The sequence below is a fragment of the Zootoca vivipara genome, chromosome 3, assembly GCF_965207765.1.
Source record: "Zootoca vivipara chromosome 3, rZooViv2.hap1.1, whole genome shotgun sequence".
Taxonomy (NCBI): Eukaryota; Metazoa; Chordata; class Lepidosauria; order Squamata; family Lacertidae; genus Zootoca; species Zootoca vivipara.
Genome location: NC_142586.1, coordinates 108,444,872 through 108,459,782, shown reverse-complemented (window position 1 = coordinate 108,459,782; position 14,911 = coordinate 108,444,872). Strand labels below are relative to the sequence as shown.

General features: G+C 42.4%; 1 protein-coding gene across 2 annotated transcripts in view; it reads right to left on the bottom strand.

The window, feature by feature from the left end:
- Nucleotides 1–14,911, bottom strand: part of EML6 (EMAP like 6) — a 165,604-nt gene that overhangs the window by 110,847 nt on the left and 39,846 nt on the right. For both annotated transcript variants that reach the window (XM_088667421.1, XM_060273134.2), the window contains one exon: nucleotides 4,818–4,977. In XM_088667421.1, coding sequence (XP_088523547.1) covers nucleotides 4,818–4,977 — 160 coding nt within the window. The remainder of the gene's footprint in view (nucleotides 1–4,817; nucleotides 4,978–14,911) is intronic.

Below are 14,911 nucleotides of genomic sequence, written 5' to 3'. Positions count from 1 at the left end.
TACAATGTACTGAAAGATAGAGGTAAAAAAAAACTATACAAAATACATTCTGGAGGTTTACAACAATAACCAAATAACAGATAAAAAAATTCCTTCAGTAGCACCTTAAAGACCAACTAAGTTTTTATTTTGGTATGAGCTTTCGTGTGCATGCACACTTCTTCAGATCTGAAGAAGTGTGCATGCACACGAAAGCTCATACCAAAATAAAAACTTAGTTGGTCTTTAAGGTGCTACTGAAGGAATTTTTTTATTTTACTTCGACCCAGACCAACACGGCTACCTACCTGTAACCAAATAACAGATCTTATTCTAATTGCCCCAGCTAATATTTTCTGCAGTTTTTGCTGTCACCTGATTATCTTGATCTACTAGAAAGAAAGGACACAGTGGCAATGGTTGAGTGACCTGCTATGGATAGTGGTAGAGGGGTAATAACCTCACTCCTTAAATCTCCCTCAATAAGTTTTAAAATATTTTAACATTGGTATCCTGCATGCTGCCGTCACCAGAACTATTCTAATGGTCTTAGAACTGAATTAAAGAGTTGGTTGCCACATCCCTGGAGTTAATGGCAGCTGAATGTGAACTGATTCCATCAAAAAGTATTGTATTTCCAGCTTCAAAGTGGTTGGGCAGATTTTAATGATAGTGAAAATTAGCTACTGGAATCATATTTCAAAAAGTAAACTTGCTGAGCTTTTTCTTAACAAAAACGCCCAAAAAACCCCAAACTTTTTCAATTGACGTATGGCAGCCTGACATATATAATGTAAGTTTGAATATTGCTTAGCCTTGTTAAATTACAATTTCTCCTGGTTTTGGGAGTATATAACTGCATATTTTATTTCATGTTGGTGTTTATTTTATGAAGACAATTAAAATATTAATTATAAAAGGAAATAATATTTTTTTCTGGTGAAACATAGGAAGTTGCCTTGAACTGAATCAGACCTTTGATCTTTGACCTTTCTAGCTCTGCATTGTCTACAACAGGGTTTCCCAGGATTTTGGGGCTACAACTCCCATCATGCCTAGCTAGCAGAACCAGTGGTCAGAGATGATGGAAATTGTATTCCAAAAGCAGCTGGAGACCCAAGATTGGGAAACCCAGATCTACAGCAGCCTTTCTCAAACTCGGGTACCCAGATGTTGTTGGAAAACAACTCCCATCATCCCTGACCACTGGGCCCTGCTAGCTGTGGATGATGGGAGTTGTAGTCCAGCAACACCTCAGGACCCAAGGTTGAGAAAGGCTGGTCTACAGTGATTGGCAGCAGCTCTCTGGAGCCTTTCACAGCCCTACTTGGAGATGCTGTGGATTGAACCTTTTCAATCACTCAGCTACAACCCTTCCCCAAATTAAGGACTTCATTTCCCTGCCCAAATGGACTTTTCTGGGATACTGCTGCACAAAATGTCTATTTGCCCATTCACACACATTGCAGCTACAAGGTGATGAATATGCATGTGTGAAGGATGACAGAAACACTTGTCTGATTTAACAGGCACCTGAGTTGAAAAGCTGCTTACTAATCTGATACTTGTTGGCACAATAATGGTCCCAAGAAAATATTCTAGAAAGACAGGAAACGTTCAAAGCTATTAATTTCAGTGCAAATGGAGAATCTCCTGTTACACTAAAAGATCTTTGCTCTTCAAGACAGCGGCCTTTGAAATTTTGAAACCGTTTCCTCAAAGCCTTTCTGAGCCTGAAAACCGTTGGTGCCTTTGAAGCTTTTCAAAGCACTGCCAATCATCAGCAATGCAAAATTAATGGGGCTGGTTTAACTGACTTGGTTCATTAAAAATATGCTCTGATGTAACTGGCAGGGAGAAGAGGGAGAAGAGGAAGAGGAAGAGGAAGAGGAGGAGGAGGAGGAGGAGGAGAGTTTGGATTTGATATCCTGCTTTATCACTATCCGAAGGAGTCTCAAAGCAGCTAACATTCTCCTTTCCCTACCTATGACAAACTTAGTTGGTCTCTAAGGTGCTACTGGAAGGATTTTTTTATTTTTTATTTCCCCCCCACAACAAACACTCTGTGAGGTGAGTGGGGCTAAGAGACTTCAGAGAAGTGTGACTAGCCCAAGCTCACCCAACAGCTGGATGTGGAGAACCCGGTTCCCCAGATTACGAGTCTACCACTCTTAACCACTACACCACACTGGCTCTCAATAACCCACTGATAACCCACTGATAGGCTCCAACTATTGGGCACATCAACATTGGTGAGGCAATGTGACAAAACCATTTGCCGTTACAGAAGAAGATGCTGGAGTCGCTCATTCACACAGGTGAAAAGGTCCTGGGGCAAAATGCAGCAGTGAAGACAGACAACACACAAAAAAGACTACGATCTCTTGAGTAAATAACAAAGATTGTGGTCTCCCAGAAAAGAGATGAAGGGTGGTGTCTGTGAGCAACATGTCACCTTCAGACACCCCCTTGACACCCATCATGATCCCCTGCTACCCCGTTTTTTTAAAAAATGGGGATGTGGATTCCTTTGGTTATTACTATTATTTATTAAATTTGTATACCGCCCATGCCCGTAGATCTCAGGGTGGTTCACAACATAAAATTACAAAGATCATATGTCTTAGGGCAGTGGTTTCCTATTGGTGGTCCTGGGGGGTCTGTGACACCATTCACATCACAAAAGCTACCTAGGAGATATCAAAGTTTTCAAAAGTAGGGGGTCAACTGCCTGGCTTTTTGTGAAACAGAGGTTCTGCAGTACCTAGCTAAATGGGAACAACTGCCTAAGTTAGTGCTTCCTGCTTTTTTGTTCTTTGTGTTTGTTTTGGTTTTTGAGGTGTGACGGTTGTGAACCCTGCTGGTTTTTTTTTTCTATTAAATGAGTATTTTGTGGTGCCCGCGACAATTCCTAAGATTCCTGCATGTGGAGGAGTGGAGAAGCGAACCTGGTTCCCCAGATTACGAGTCTGCCCCTCTTAACCACTACACCACACTGGCCCTCTCCAGGAGAGGGACTGACTGTGAAACTAGTTTTCGTATGCACTGTAGATATACACTTAGAGGTGGCAATAGCTCTTGTCTCTTAGTATTCCTGCTGAACTTTTCTATGGAAACGCATGCCCTGGAACAACGGCCTGCAATTAATCATAAAGCTTACTGCAGATAACAATTGGGATTTAAACCTGCTGGATGCCTAATGCCTCTCTCATTTCCTTCCTCTGGACAGAGAAGTATATTTTCAAGCAAATCAGATTAGCTTCTAATTTCCTTCTTACTGCCCTGTGCCTGGCAAAGATGAGAACAGAACAGCAGAACTGAGAAACCAGCTTGGATGGTTTACAGGTATAATATTAAATTCACTCATATAAAACAGAATATTTGGTTTATGCCAGCAGTGATACAAAATGATAACTTTTAAAAAGGGACAAAGGTTTCCTTTTTCTTTTTTTGAGGGGGGTCTCTAGACTAGTGTTTTATTGCAGGTATATTCTGCTATAGGTCCCTGATACAATAATCCCTTGGCCTGAAAGCAAGATGAGCACCGCAACCCCATATTAACCGTCCAGGGGTCCTTTACCTTTTATTTTTATTATAACCTTTTTTAGTGCATTAGTTGTAGATTTATTCTGCTTTATTAGTTGCTCTGCAATACTACCACATATTGCTTTCTGGAGGGACTACAACACAACAAAAGCAGGAGAATGCTTGCGGTATGAAAAGTTGTGGGACGTGCACCTATTGGAAATGAAACAGTATGACCACCCCAAAACATTTCCAGGTGCAAATGGTATTGAAAGTGGGGTTGTGTTTGACTGCCCCAGTATTGTCATAAGTACAAATCATCATGAATGCACAAGGAAAATGATGTCTGTAGCAGTCCCTAGAGAACCAGCATAAAGAGTTCCCAATGAGAAAACAAACAGAGGGCTAAGAAAGCAGACAAGGGTGGCAGGAAGGGCATTGTATACTGGCTTGTGAAATGCCAACATCAGGTGCCCCTCTATCAAATATTTTTAAAGGCATACAACCTCCTGCCCACAAATAGCAGAGTGCTAATGGTGACTTGATGGACTGTTTCTACTTATTCAATTTTTAACCAGCCTCTTTGGCCCCAGCAGAGCTTTCAGGGTAGCTCAAATTGCACAATGAGATACAGTGGTACCTTGGTTCTCAAACGTCTTGGTACTCAAACAACTTGGAACCCAAACACTGCAAACCTAGAAGTAAGTATTCCGGTTGGTGAACTTTTTTTCGGAAGCCAAACATGCTCCGTTTTGAGTATTACACTTCCAATTTGAGCGCCACACTTCCATTTTGAGTGTTACGCTGAGGTCTGTCTGTTTTTGCTATTTATTTTGCGTTTCTGTTTTTGCGGCTCTTTTTTGTTCTGTTTTTGTGACTGTGTGGAACCCAGCTCAGCTACTGATTGACTGATTGTGTGACTGCAGTACATTGTTTATTGCTTTCAATTTATGGATCAGTTGTCTCTTTGGTAGTAAAATTCATGTTAAATTGCTGTCTTAGGGGTTGTTTTTAAAAGTCTGGAACGGATTAATCCATTTTGCATTACTTTCTATGGGAAAGCGTGCCTTGGTTTTGGAACGCTTTGGTTTGGGGACGGACGGACGGAACGGATTAAGTTTGAGAACTGAGGTACCACTGTATATACACCTGAAGCACCAAAACCTCAGTTACAACACTATCCAATAAAAAACACAGCAGGGTAGTATATTAAGGTGGCAACAAAGAGAACTGAAGGATGCTGCTAAGCCCTCTCAGTTTGATACTCCAAAGGCCTTCTGAAATGACCAGGTCTTAACCAAATAGATACATACCTGGCCGTCCGAATCAAAAGCCAAGCAGGCAACTCCATGGGTATGTGCGTCCTTCAGGATGGAAACGGTCTGTATGTTGTAGGAGTCCCAGATGCAAATGTAAGGGTCCTTCCCAACTTGCCCTGTAGCAACCAGAGTTTTTTCCGGGTGCAGAGCTAGACTGGGGGCGGGGGGGGGGGGATTGTTCAAAAATAAGGGTTCAGTACCACGTTATCAGAGAATGCACTCACAGTTATTTTGTGTTGTCCAAATATAAACAGTTAACTTATTAAACCTCACAATAATTTCATAATTATCTATGTATTTCTAATAGTATAACCACGTAATTTTTGATATAACTGTAAAAACTACTCTGAAAATTTATTATTCCAAAAATGAAACCTTCATCTGGTTGTAAATATTAAGATTATACCAGCAAGAATGAGTCTTTCTGTAATAGTGATTTAAATCAAGTCTTGCTGACTAGTGATTTAAATCATGATTTAAATCGTAGTTTAAATCAATTTGATTTAACTCAAATCCACCCTGCCCTAAACATTTTGTGAATCTAAGTTTGGCCTCATTGAGGGGCGGTATTTTAATGAGTAGGAAAATGAGAGTACCCCTAAACTTTTTTTTGTGGGATGGAACACTGGGGCAGACAAGTCACAACAGTTCCTAGAGTGTCCACTAACAGGAACTCACCTGGAGGGACACCTGACTACAGGTCAGTTCCTGTTCCCTCAGACATGCAAATGAGTTGGATTAGACAAAAGCCCTAGCCTGCAATCACTCTCTCTCTTAGCTACTTCCTCCTTCGATGGAAACACATCTCCAGAGAATCTCCAGTTAGCATGGTTCTCACTCTAGGCCTGCAGCCAAGAGTGAGACCAAATGGAGTCTTACTTTACTAAGTAGTCTCTAGATATATATATATTTGTAACTTTTCTAAGCAAGCCTGCCTTTCTGAGATTATGCTGTAACTCAGGATGAAACTGTAAGTAAACTCTATCTTATTTTATAAACACTGTGTTGTGTATTTCTTTTAAGAGGGACAAAGGGGACCTTTGCCAGGAAGTGTAATATTGTTATAGAGATTCTAGCGAATCTAACGCACATGCTTTGCTGCGCACAAAAGGGGAATGTCACTCTGCTGATATTGGAAGCTTGCTAACACAAGCTTGGATAGGATCTATCTAATAATATATCCTAATCCACATCCCTAACATTCCCATAAAGGGTTATTACGGCCCAGGACTGCGTATTTTTGTGTATTTTTGAAGGATTGCTTTGGATTGTGATTTTGAACTGAGTAGGATTTTTCAGTTAGAACTTCCTGGTGAGCACATGGTCTATTGTTCTCCAGTGTGCCTCGGGGATTAGCTACCCCTCCCCTCCCTCAGAGTTTACAGCACTGAGAACTCAGAGGCAGTGAAGATTATTTTGCATTTTGAGATATTTTTAGAGATTTTGACTTTGGAATTTTTGGCAAATTTTTGAATTTTGAGAAAATTTTAGAATTTTGAGATTCCAAGATGGCTTTTGCAGATTTTGATAGTGGAGTTAAGCCAGGATTCATGGCTCTAGATGATGACAATTATGTATTTTGGAAACAACGCCTGATAGCATTTTTAGATGCAAGGAATGTTTTGGATGCCATTGAAAAACCTATGCCTACTGGCACAACAGCTGAGGATTTAGCCAAGATAGCAACTTGGAAACGCATGAACAGCGAGGCCAGATACATAATTTTGAGTGGACTTCGCAACAGGCATCTAACATCAGTTAATAGCAAAGATGATGCAGCTAAAATCTTAAAAGATATTGAGCGCAGGTATGGAGCATCTACTAAGAACTCCTACAGAAATTTGATGAGCAAATTAACTGCGCTGAGGATGAATTCAAGAGAAGAATTCACTGACCATATCAGCAAATTTAGTGAAATTGTTCAGAGGATTGATCTTACTCCTAAAGCCCTTGATGAAGAAACAAAGGTTTCATTTTTGATAGAATCTCTAGGACCAAGCTTCAGTTCATTCAAGAGTTGCATGGATCACAAAAAGGACCTGACTTTTGAAGAACTGATTGATCATTTGAGAGAGGAATGCAGAGATTACCTTGATTCTTCAGAAAGGAATACAGGGAGAAAGGACACTAATTATGCTTCCAAGCATTTCCAAAGGTCCAGACAAACGCCAAAGGAAATAATTTGCTTTAACTGCAATTTAAAAGGGCACATGGCGAAGGAATGCCGGGCACCTAGGAATAAATCCCGCCCCTTTCCACCAAAAGGCGAAAAGAAGGGGGGTCGTGGGCGTGCAATGATATTGCAAGAAAGAAATGTAGCTTTCCAGAGCTGTGAAGGAAAGCGCAATAAGTGGCTTCTGGACAGTGCAGCAAGCAGCCATTTCTGTTATAAAAGGGAATATTTCAATGAAATAGACAATAATAAACAGTCTGAGATTGAAATTGCTGATGGAAATGTTATAAAGTCAATAGGTGCAGGATCTTTGAACTTGAATTTCAAAGTGAACAATGAGTCTTTTGATACTACAGTGAGTAATGTTAAGTATGCACCAAAGCTGAACTGTAATCTAATAAGTGTGTCTAGCTTGGACAAGAAAGGTTTTGAAATTATATTTAAAAATGGACAATGCAATGTGATAAAAGATGGTGAAGTGTTTATTCAAGCCAAACTAATCAATGATGTGTATGAGATTGATATTTCAGAGAATGAGTCTGCAAGGGTTGCACAACCCAGCAGAAAGGATCAACCAGATCTGGAACTCTGGCACAAAAGGCTTGGACACAGGGACACCAACGTTATCCTGAAAATGCAGAAGGAAAATCTGGTAAAAGGTCTACAGGTAAAGAATTGCAGTACACCAATGCCAAACTGTACAACTTGCATAACTGAAAAGGCAGTCAAGCCTTCCTTCCCACGTTGTACAGAGAAGAGAAGCACAAAAGTCATGGACACTGTTCATACTGACCTATGTGGTCCGCTGAATGTACCTTCCCTAGGAAACAATAAGTACATTCTGATATTTATAGATGACTTCTCAAGATATTGTGTTGGATATTTTCTAGAGGAAAAGAGTCAGACACCGGAATTGTTCAAACTGTACTTAAACATGGTGAAGAACAAATTCCAGAGAGCTCCTTCCACCTTAATTTCGGATAATGGTGGAGAGTTTTGCTCACGGCAGATGAAGGCCATCATGGCACAAGAAGGCATAGCACATGTAACTACAGTTGCTTACACGCCTCAACAGAACTCCATTGCTGAGAGAAAGTTTAGGTCTATTATGGAGATGACAAGGTGCATGTTAAAAGAGGCCAACTTGTCACAGAAGCTATGGGCTGAAGCGGCGAATACGGCGATTTATTTGCAAAACAGATTGCCTACAAAGGGTGCAGAACGCACACCATTTGAACTTTGGCACGGGAGAGTCCCAAGTCTGCAGCACATACGTGTGTTTGGAAGTGTCTGTTATTACCACGTGCCCAAAGAGCGCAGACACAAGCTTGACTCCAGAGCAAAAGCAGGTATCCTGGTTGGATATGCTCCTGGAGGAAAGGGATATAGAGTTCTAGATCCAAAGAGTGGCAGAGTAGACCCATACCATGTGGTTCATTTTGATGAACTAGGAAAGTTTGATACAAAGAACACTGTTATTGACTGTTCTAGAGAGTCACCAGATGAAGAGTTTATAAGTTTTCCTTTAGCACAAGGAACTAATATACCTTCTAGTGTCACAACACCCCCTACAGGCGACACCCCAGAAGACGCAGAGGTCCAGACCCCTGGCGGCACCAGAGACGAAGAGGAGGAGCTGTACGTGGACATGCCAGCGTTGGAGGAGGATGAGGATGCTGATGCGGTTGCACAACCAGAGGTCAGATGCTCATCCAGAACCAACAAGGGCGTTCCGCCACTACGACTGTCCTACTTTGCAGGGTCGGCGTCTCCACCAGAACCTTCCACTTGGGAAGAGGTAGAGCAGATGCCAGCCACCGAAGCCAGTCTCTGGAGGAAAGCCGCGCAGGAGGAGATTGACGCACTGCACAAGAACAAGACCTGGACACTCACAGAATTACCTGCTGGTAAGAAAGCAATTGGGAGCAAATGGGTGTTCAAGGTTAAAAGGGGTTCAGAAGGGGAGGTGCAACGTTACAAAGCAAGACTAGTGGCACAAGGTTTTTCACAGCAATATGGCCACGACTATGACCAAGTCTTTGCACCGACAGTAAGATACAGTAGCGTAAGATTACTTTTAAGCATCGCAGCATCTAAAGGGATGGAGGTGAAACACATCGATATAGCTACTGCGTTTTTGCATGGGGAAATTTCTGAAGAAATTTACATGAAGCAGCCTAAAGGTTTTATAAAGCCAAATGAGGCACATTTGGTTTGCAAGCTTCAAAAGGGACTGTATGGTTTAAAACAAGCAGCCAGAGCCTGGAACTTGAAATTGCATGGAATGCTGGTGAAACTTGGGTACAAGCAAGGTGAAGCTGACAAGTGTTTGTACACTAAGCAGAGTAATGGACAATTTTCTTATATTCTTGCCTTCGTTGACGACCTTTTAATCGCAACGTCAAATGACAGGGATTATAAAAATGTAGTCCAGCACCTCAACAAGGAAGTGCAAGTGAAGGAATTAGGACCAGTTGAGTATTACCTCGGGATTCAAGTAGAAAGAGAACAGGATGGTTCATTTCTACTCAATCAGAAGCAAAAGATAATTGAACTGTTGGAGAGTATGCAATTGCAGGATGCAAAACCCGTTGACACCCCGATGGCTACAGACTTCTTAAAGAACCAAGAGGATTCGAAGCTGCTGCCAAACAACACAGAGTATCGTTCAGCGATTGGTAAACTTTTGTATTTAGTTACCACGTGCAGACCTGATTTAGCCAATGCAGTAGGGATTCTCAGCAGGAAAGTGAGTAGTCCCACTGAGCATGATTGGGTTGGTGTGAAGAGGGTGGTTCGATATCTTAAGGGTACAATGGATTGTAAATTAAAGTTACCAGCTGTCAGTGACCCTAAGCTCATTGGGTACACTGATGCTGACTGGGCGGGTGATAATTCTGATTATAAATCCACAAGCGGGCATGTCTTTATGTATGGGGGCGGAGCTATCACATGGGGCAGTTATAAACAGAAATGTATAGCTTTATCGTCTACAGAATCGGAATATGTTGCGGCTACAGAAGCGTGCAGAGAGATTTCCTGGCTGGACCAACTCCTAACAGACTTTGGCGTGGAGAGAAAGGAACCTATAAGCCTGCTGGAGGACAACCAAAGCTGTCTAAAGCTGGCGCAGAATGAGAAGTTCCTAGCACGCTCAAAACACATTGGGGTCAGGTACCACTACGTTCGCCAGATGATACAAGATGGACTTGTCGAACTGTCGTACTGCTGCACATCGGAGATGACAGCAGACATCCTAACAAAACCCCTGCCAAGACAGAGTTTCCAGAACCTGCGTGTCAAGCTGGGACTCTTGGGTGGTTGAATAAAGTTGCTTATGTTTTGTTTTGTATGTAATGAATGTTGTGAATTGCCTGAGAAGGGGTTTGTGGGATGGAACACTGGGGCAGACAAGTCACAACAGTTCCTAGAGTGTCCACTAACAGGAACTCACCTGGAGGGACACCTGACTACAGGTCAGTTCCTGTTCCCTCAGACATGCAAATGAGTTGGATTAGACAAAAGCCCTAGCCTGCAATCACTCTCTCTCTTAGCTACTTCCTCCTTCGATGGAAACACATCTCCAGAGAATCTCCAGTTAGCATGGTTCTCACTCTAGGCCTGCAGCCAAGAGTGAGACCAAATGGAGTCTTACTTTACTAAGTAGTCTCTAGATATATATATATTTGTAACTTTTCTAAGCAAGCCTGCCTTTCTGAGATTATGCTGTAACTCAGGATGAAACTGTAAGTAAACTCTATCTTATTTTATAAACACTGTGTTGTGTATTTCTTTTAAGAGGGACAAAGGGGACCTTTGCCAGGAAGTGTAATATTGTTATAGAGATTCTAGCGAATCTAACGCACATGCTTTGCTGCGCACAAAAGGGGAATGTCACTCTGCTGATATTGGAAGCTTGCTAACACAAGCTTGGATAGGATCTATCTAATAATATATCCTAATCCACATCCCTAACATTCCCATATTTTTAATCGTATCCACTGAAATAACAGTAAGTCGTCAAACTGAACAAACTGAAAGTCCACAAAATAACAAGCTTACAAAAACAGATCATTAAAAATGTTGCTCTGGTGCACCGAATACTTGAGAAATAACTCACAAGGCAACAATTTGGCTAACATGCTTTCACTTTTACTAATGTAATGAAGCAAAGTGACTGGGACCATGACTTTTTACCTTCTAAAAAGCATCGCTTATATATTTTGTATCCAAGGCAGTATCTGGCGTGCTCATTGTTAATTTGGAATCATTAAAGATGCCAGTCACGCCTTTCAGAAGAGCCTGATTGAATACTATATAGGAGCCATTAGTGAATCCATCTGGCTGAGGGTCTTTGCCAGATGGCAAAACTTGCACCACCTCCGCAATTTCTGTCGCAGGACTCTGTGCATTGCCCAGAATCTCCTATCTTGCTAAAACTCTGCTTTACTGAGAATACACAGTTTTGTTTCTGCTGCTATTTCTGTCGTTCTAGCGTATTTTCAAGCTTTACAGCAAAGTCTGGGGCGGGGGAAGGAACACACAGAACCACCTTTAAATTCAAATAAAATTTGATAAGTTACAAACTTATACCCCAGGCATGTCCAACCACTAGATCGTGATCTACTGGTAGATCCCTGGCTGATCCTAGTAGATTGCAGGACCCTTATCAATCACGGGATTAAATAAAGTTTACTGAAAGTTAACAAATAAAAGCTGGAGAACTCTGGACAATCCTACCCAAAAAAAGCTGAACAACTCTGGGCTTAACAACTCTGGCATGTAAATGCATGGTTTTTTTCTATGCAAAAGACCTTCCCTGTTTCTAGGCTTCACTATTTATCTTCATAGGAACCCAAAAAATTATATTTGTAAAGCTCCGTTGAAGCTGAAAGACTACATGTTAGGTTCTCTACAGTATTTTGTACAACAGACTTGCTTAATGCAGGAGAATAAAGTGTTCATGTGCAAAATGCACCACTTAGGAAGAGAACTACTGGGGTGCCATTTATTCTCCCCTTGCTTTATGTTTGCAACAAAGAGCTCCAATTGCAAGCATACAGTTATCGTTAGCGCAAACTATATTTCATTCAATAACTACACAGAACAGTAACGACTTCCTCCTAGGAGAGCATAGATCTCTTAAACGTGCATTTTCAATTGCAGAAAGGACAACTGAGACCTACCATGCATGATTTCTTATTTAACGTGTCGTTTTTTTTAAAGATTTATTACGATCCACTTAAATGGTTCCTGAATACCCAACAGGGAACGTCCATTAAAAGGACTATTCAATCAAATTGTCAAAATTATGATCGCCGTGTTCAACTTTGAGCTGTCAGCTAATGGAATGACTGCAATCCAAGAAAGATATGCTGGATCAATTTTTCTTCTTCTTAAGATTCTTACCCATCGAGCTACCACAGGTTGGTTCCATAACATTTTTCGAGTTCCACGCAAATCATTGCTTACCGATTCACACTCTGTTCCCACCTAACAAAAGCAAATAGTGATGACTCTGATGTGACGGTGAGATCTTTGCAGCATCCATGTGCTCTTGGACCACTCAAAATCCAGCAGAAAAGGAGCCCTGGGTATTTGCCGAACTGTGCATTACCCCCCCCCTTCTCCCCCCTCCAATTTTTATCCCCCCAAAACCTCACAATGCCTATGACAGCAGCATCTCACACCGAATGTAACTGACCTGTAGAAAGGACTCTATGAATTGAAAACAGATGTTTCCTGCAATTTCATCATCTATGAAAATCTTTCAATAAAAATATTTATATCTATATCTCTTGGTTCTACCAATGCACAGCCTGGTAAAAGACCTACATATCAGATATCGGTATTTCTACTGCATTCTAACCCCGCACCATAAAAATGTAGTGTTTTCTTTGGTTACTGCAGTCGTACTTCGGGTTGCATACTTTTCGGGTTACGAACTCCGCAAAACCGGAAGCGTTTACTTCTGGGTTCGCTGCACACGCATGTGCAGAAGCGTTCTGCGCAGTTCACGCATGCGCAGAAACGCGCTCTGGTGGTTGTTCGGGTTGTGTACTTTTCGGGTTATGTACTGCACCCTGGAATGAATCAGGTACGTAACCTGAGGTACCACTGTATATGGAACTTCGTGCTGTGGGAAATGCTACGTGTGACATTCTCACATGCCTTATGCTGCCATATACTGGACATGCCAGCAACCACCGCAGAGAATATATTTGCAGGATTCCTGCCTCTTGGAAAAGCACTCCTGCTGCCAAGGACCCACAGCTGGAGGCTGCAATTGGTGGAAGACGACAGCCCCCGCCCACTGCACGCAAACAAGGCAAAACACTGTCCGGATCTCCCTTTCTCGACAGACACTAAATGGAATTTCACCTGCCACCTCCCTTCCCCAGAATGGGCTTGCATGCCTTGTTATATACCTGCTTACTACTTTTGCTTGCTAAAACCTCTGCATGCACGCCCCGGATTTCCACGGGAATATGTGCTGCTGCTTCACTGCCTCGATTTGGAATCAAACATTCCCTGATAAAAAAAGATTACTCTGTCCTTGTCAGTTTAATATGCATGTCCTCTATTTGAGAACTTTGTATTAAAAGGATTTTTGGAACTGAGATGGAACAGGGGCTTGCAAGGCAGCCAGAACCGCTGCTGATTTATTGGTGAGGATCTGGTGCTCGGAACTACAGCTTTAAAACCTTGCGCCTCTGCTTCCTTCTTCCTCCTCCCCATTCATTTTCCCTTAATGCCCTTTTAGACTGTAAGCCTGGGGGAAGGGACAGTCTTAATACTGATTTTTTTTTTTTTGTAAGCTGCTCTGAGAGCCTTTGGGGCTAAAGGGGAGGGGAGGTATAAATGCTGTAAACGGCTGCTGTCTTCCAAATGCCCTGCAATGCATTTGCACCTCAGGAATTTGGCTCTTCATACACAAACATGCACATGTCCACCTTTTCTAATCCGCTTTGGTGGTCAAGTATACTACACTGGAATGGCTGGAAAGACCAGGTTGGTGGCATTTGTGGGTGGCAGTAGTTGGACCTGAAGCTGTTGAATGAGTAAAGAAATGCCCACGCCCACCACAGCATTAGACATATAGGGTGGTATTCAACCAAGAGCAAACCCACTGAAATTAAGGAACATTTGGGGCGGTACCCAAGTCCAACTCAGGCCAGGCCACTGAAATTAGTTGACCTAAGCTAGGGATGTTTATTGATTTTAGCAGGTCTAATCTGAGTGTGACCTACTGCCCCGAATATTTTTCTCGGTGCCATCACCAAAAGCCTGCTCTTTCTAGGTAGCACAGTTTGCACTGCTCTCTCCTTCGCTTATGAGAAGAGCACACACACAATGGTCCATTAAAACAGGGGTGGGGAACCAACAGAGGAAGAGGGTAGTAAAAGGTAAAGGTAAAGGACCCCTGGACAGTTAAGTCCAGTCAAAGGTGAGTATGGGGTGTGGCGCTCATTTCGCTTTCAGGCCGAGGGAGCCAGCGTTTGTCCACAGACAGCTTTCTGGATCATGTGGCCAACATGACAAAACAGCCACTGGCTCAATAGGACACCGTGACAGAAGCCAGAGCTTACAGAAATGCCATTTACCTTCCCGCTGCAGCGGTACCTATTTATCTACTTGCACTGGCGTGCTTTGAAACTGCTAGGTTGCCAGAAGCTGGGACAGAGCAATGGGAGCTCACCCTGTCACTGGCTTTCAATCTGCTGAGCTTCCGATTGGCAAGCCCAAGAGGCTCAGTGGTTTAGACCACAGTGCCACCCGTGTCTCTGTTAGGGTGAGTGGGGCAGCCAGCCCCTACCTGCCTGCCTTCTTACTTACAAAAGGCCCAAGGGATGTCACTGCCTGCCAGATTCCTCTTCCTTAGCTCCAGTATTGCCCTTGCAGATCTCAAAAGAGA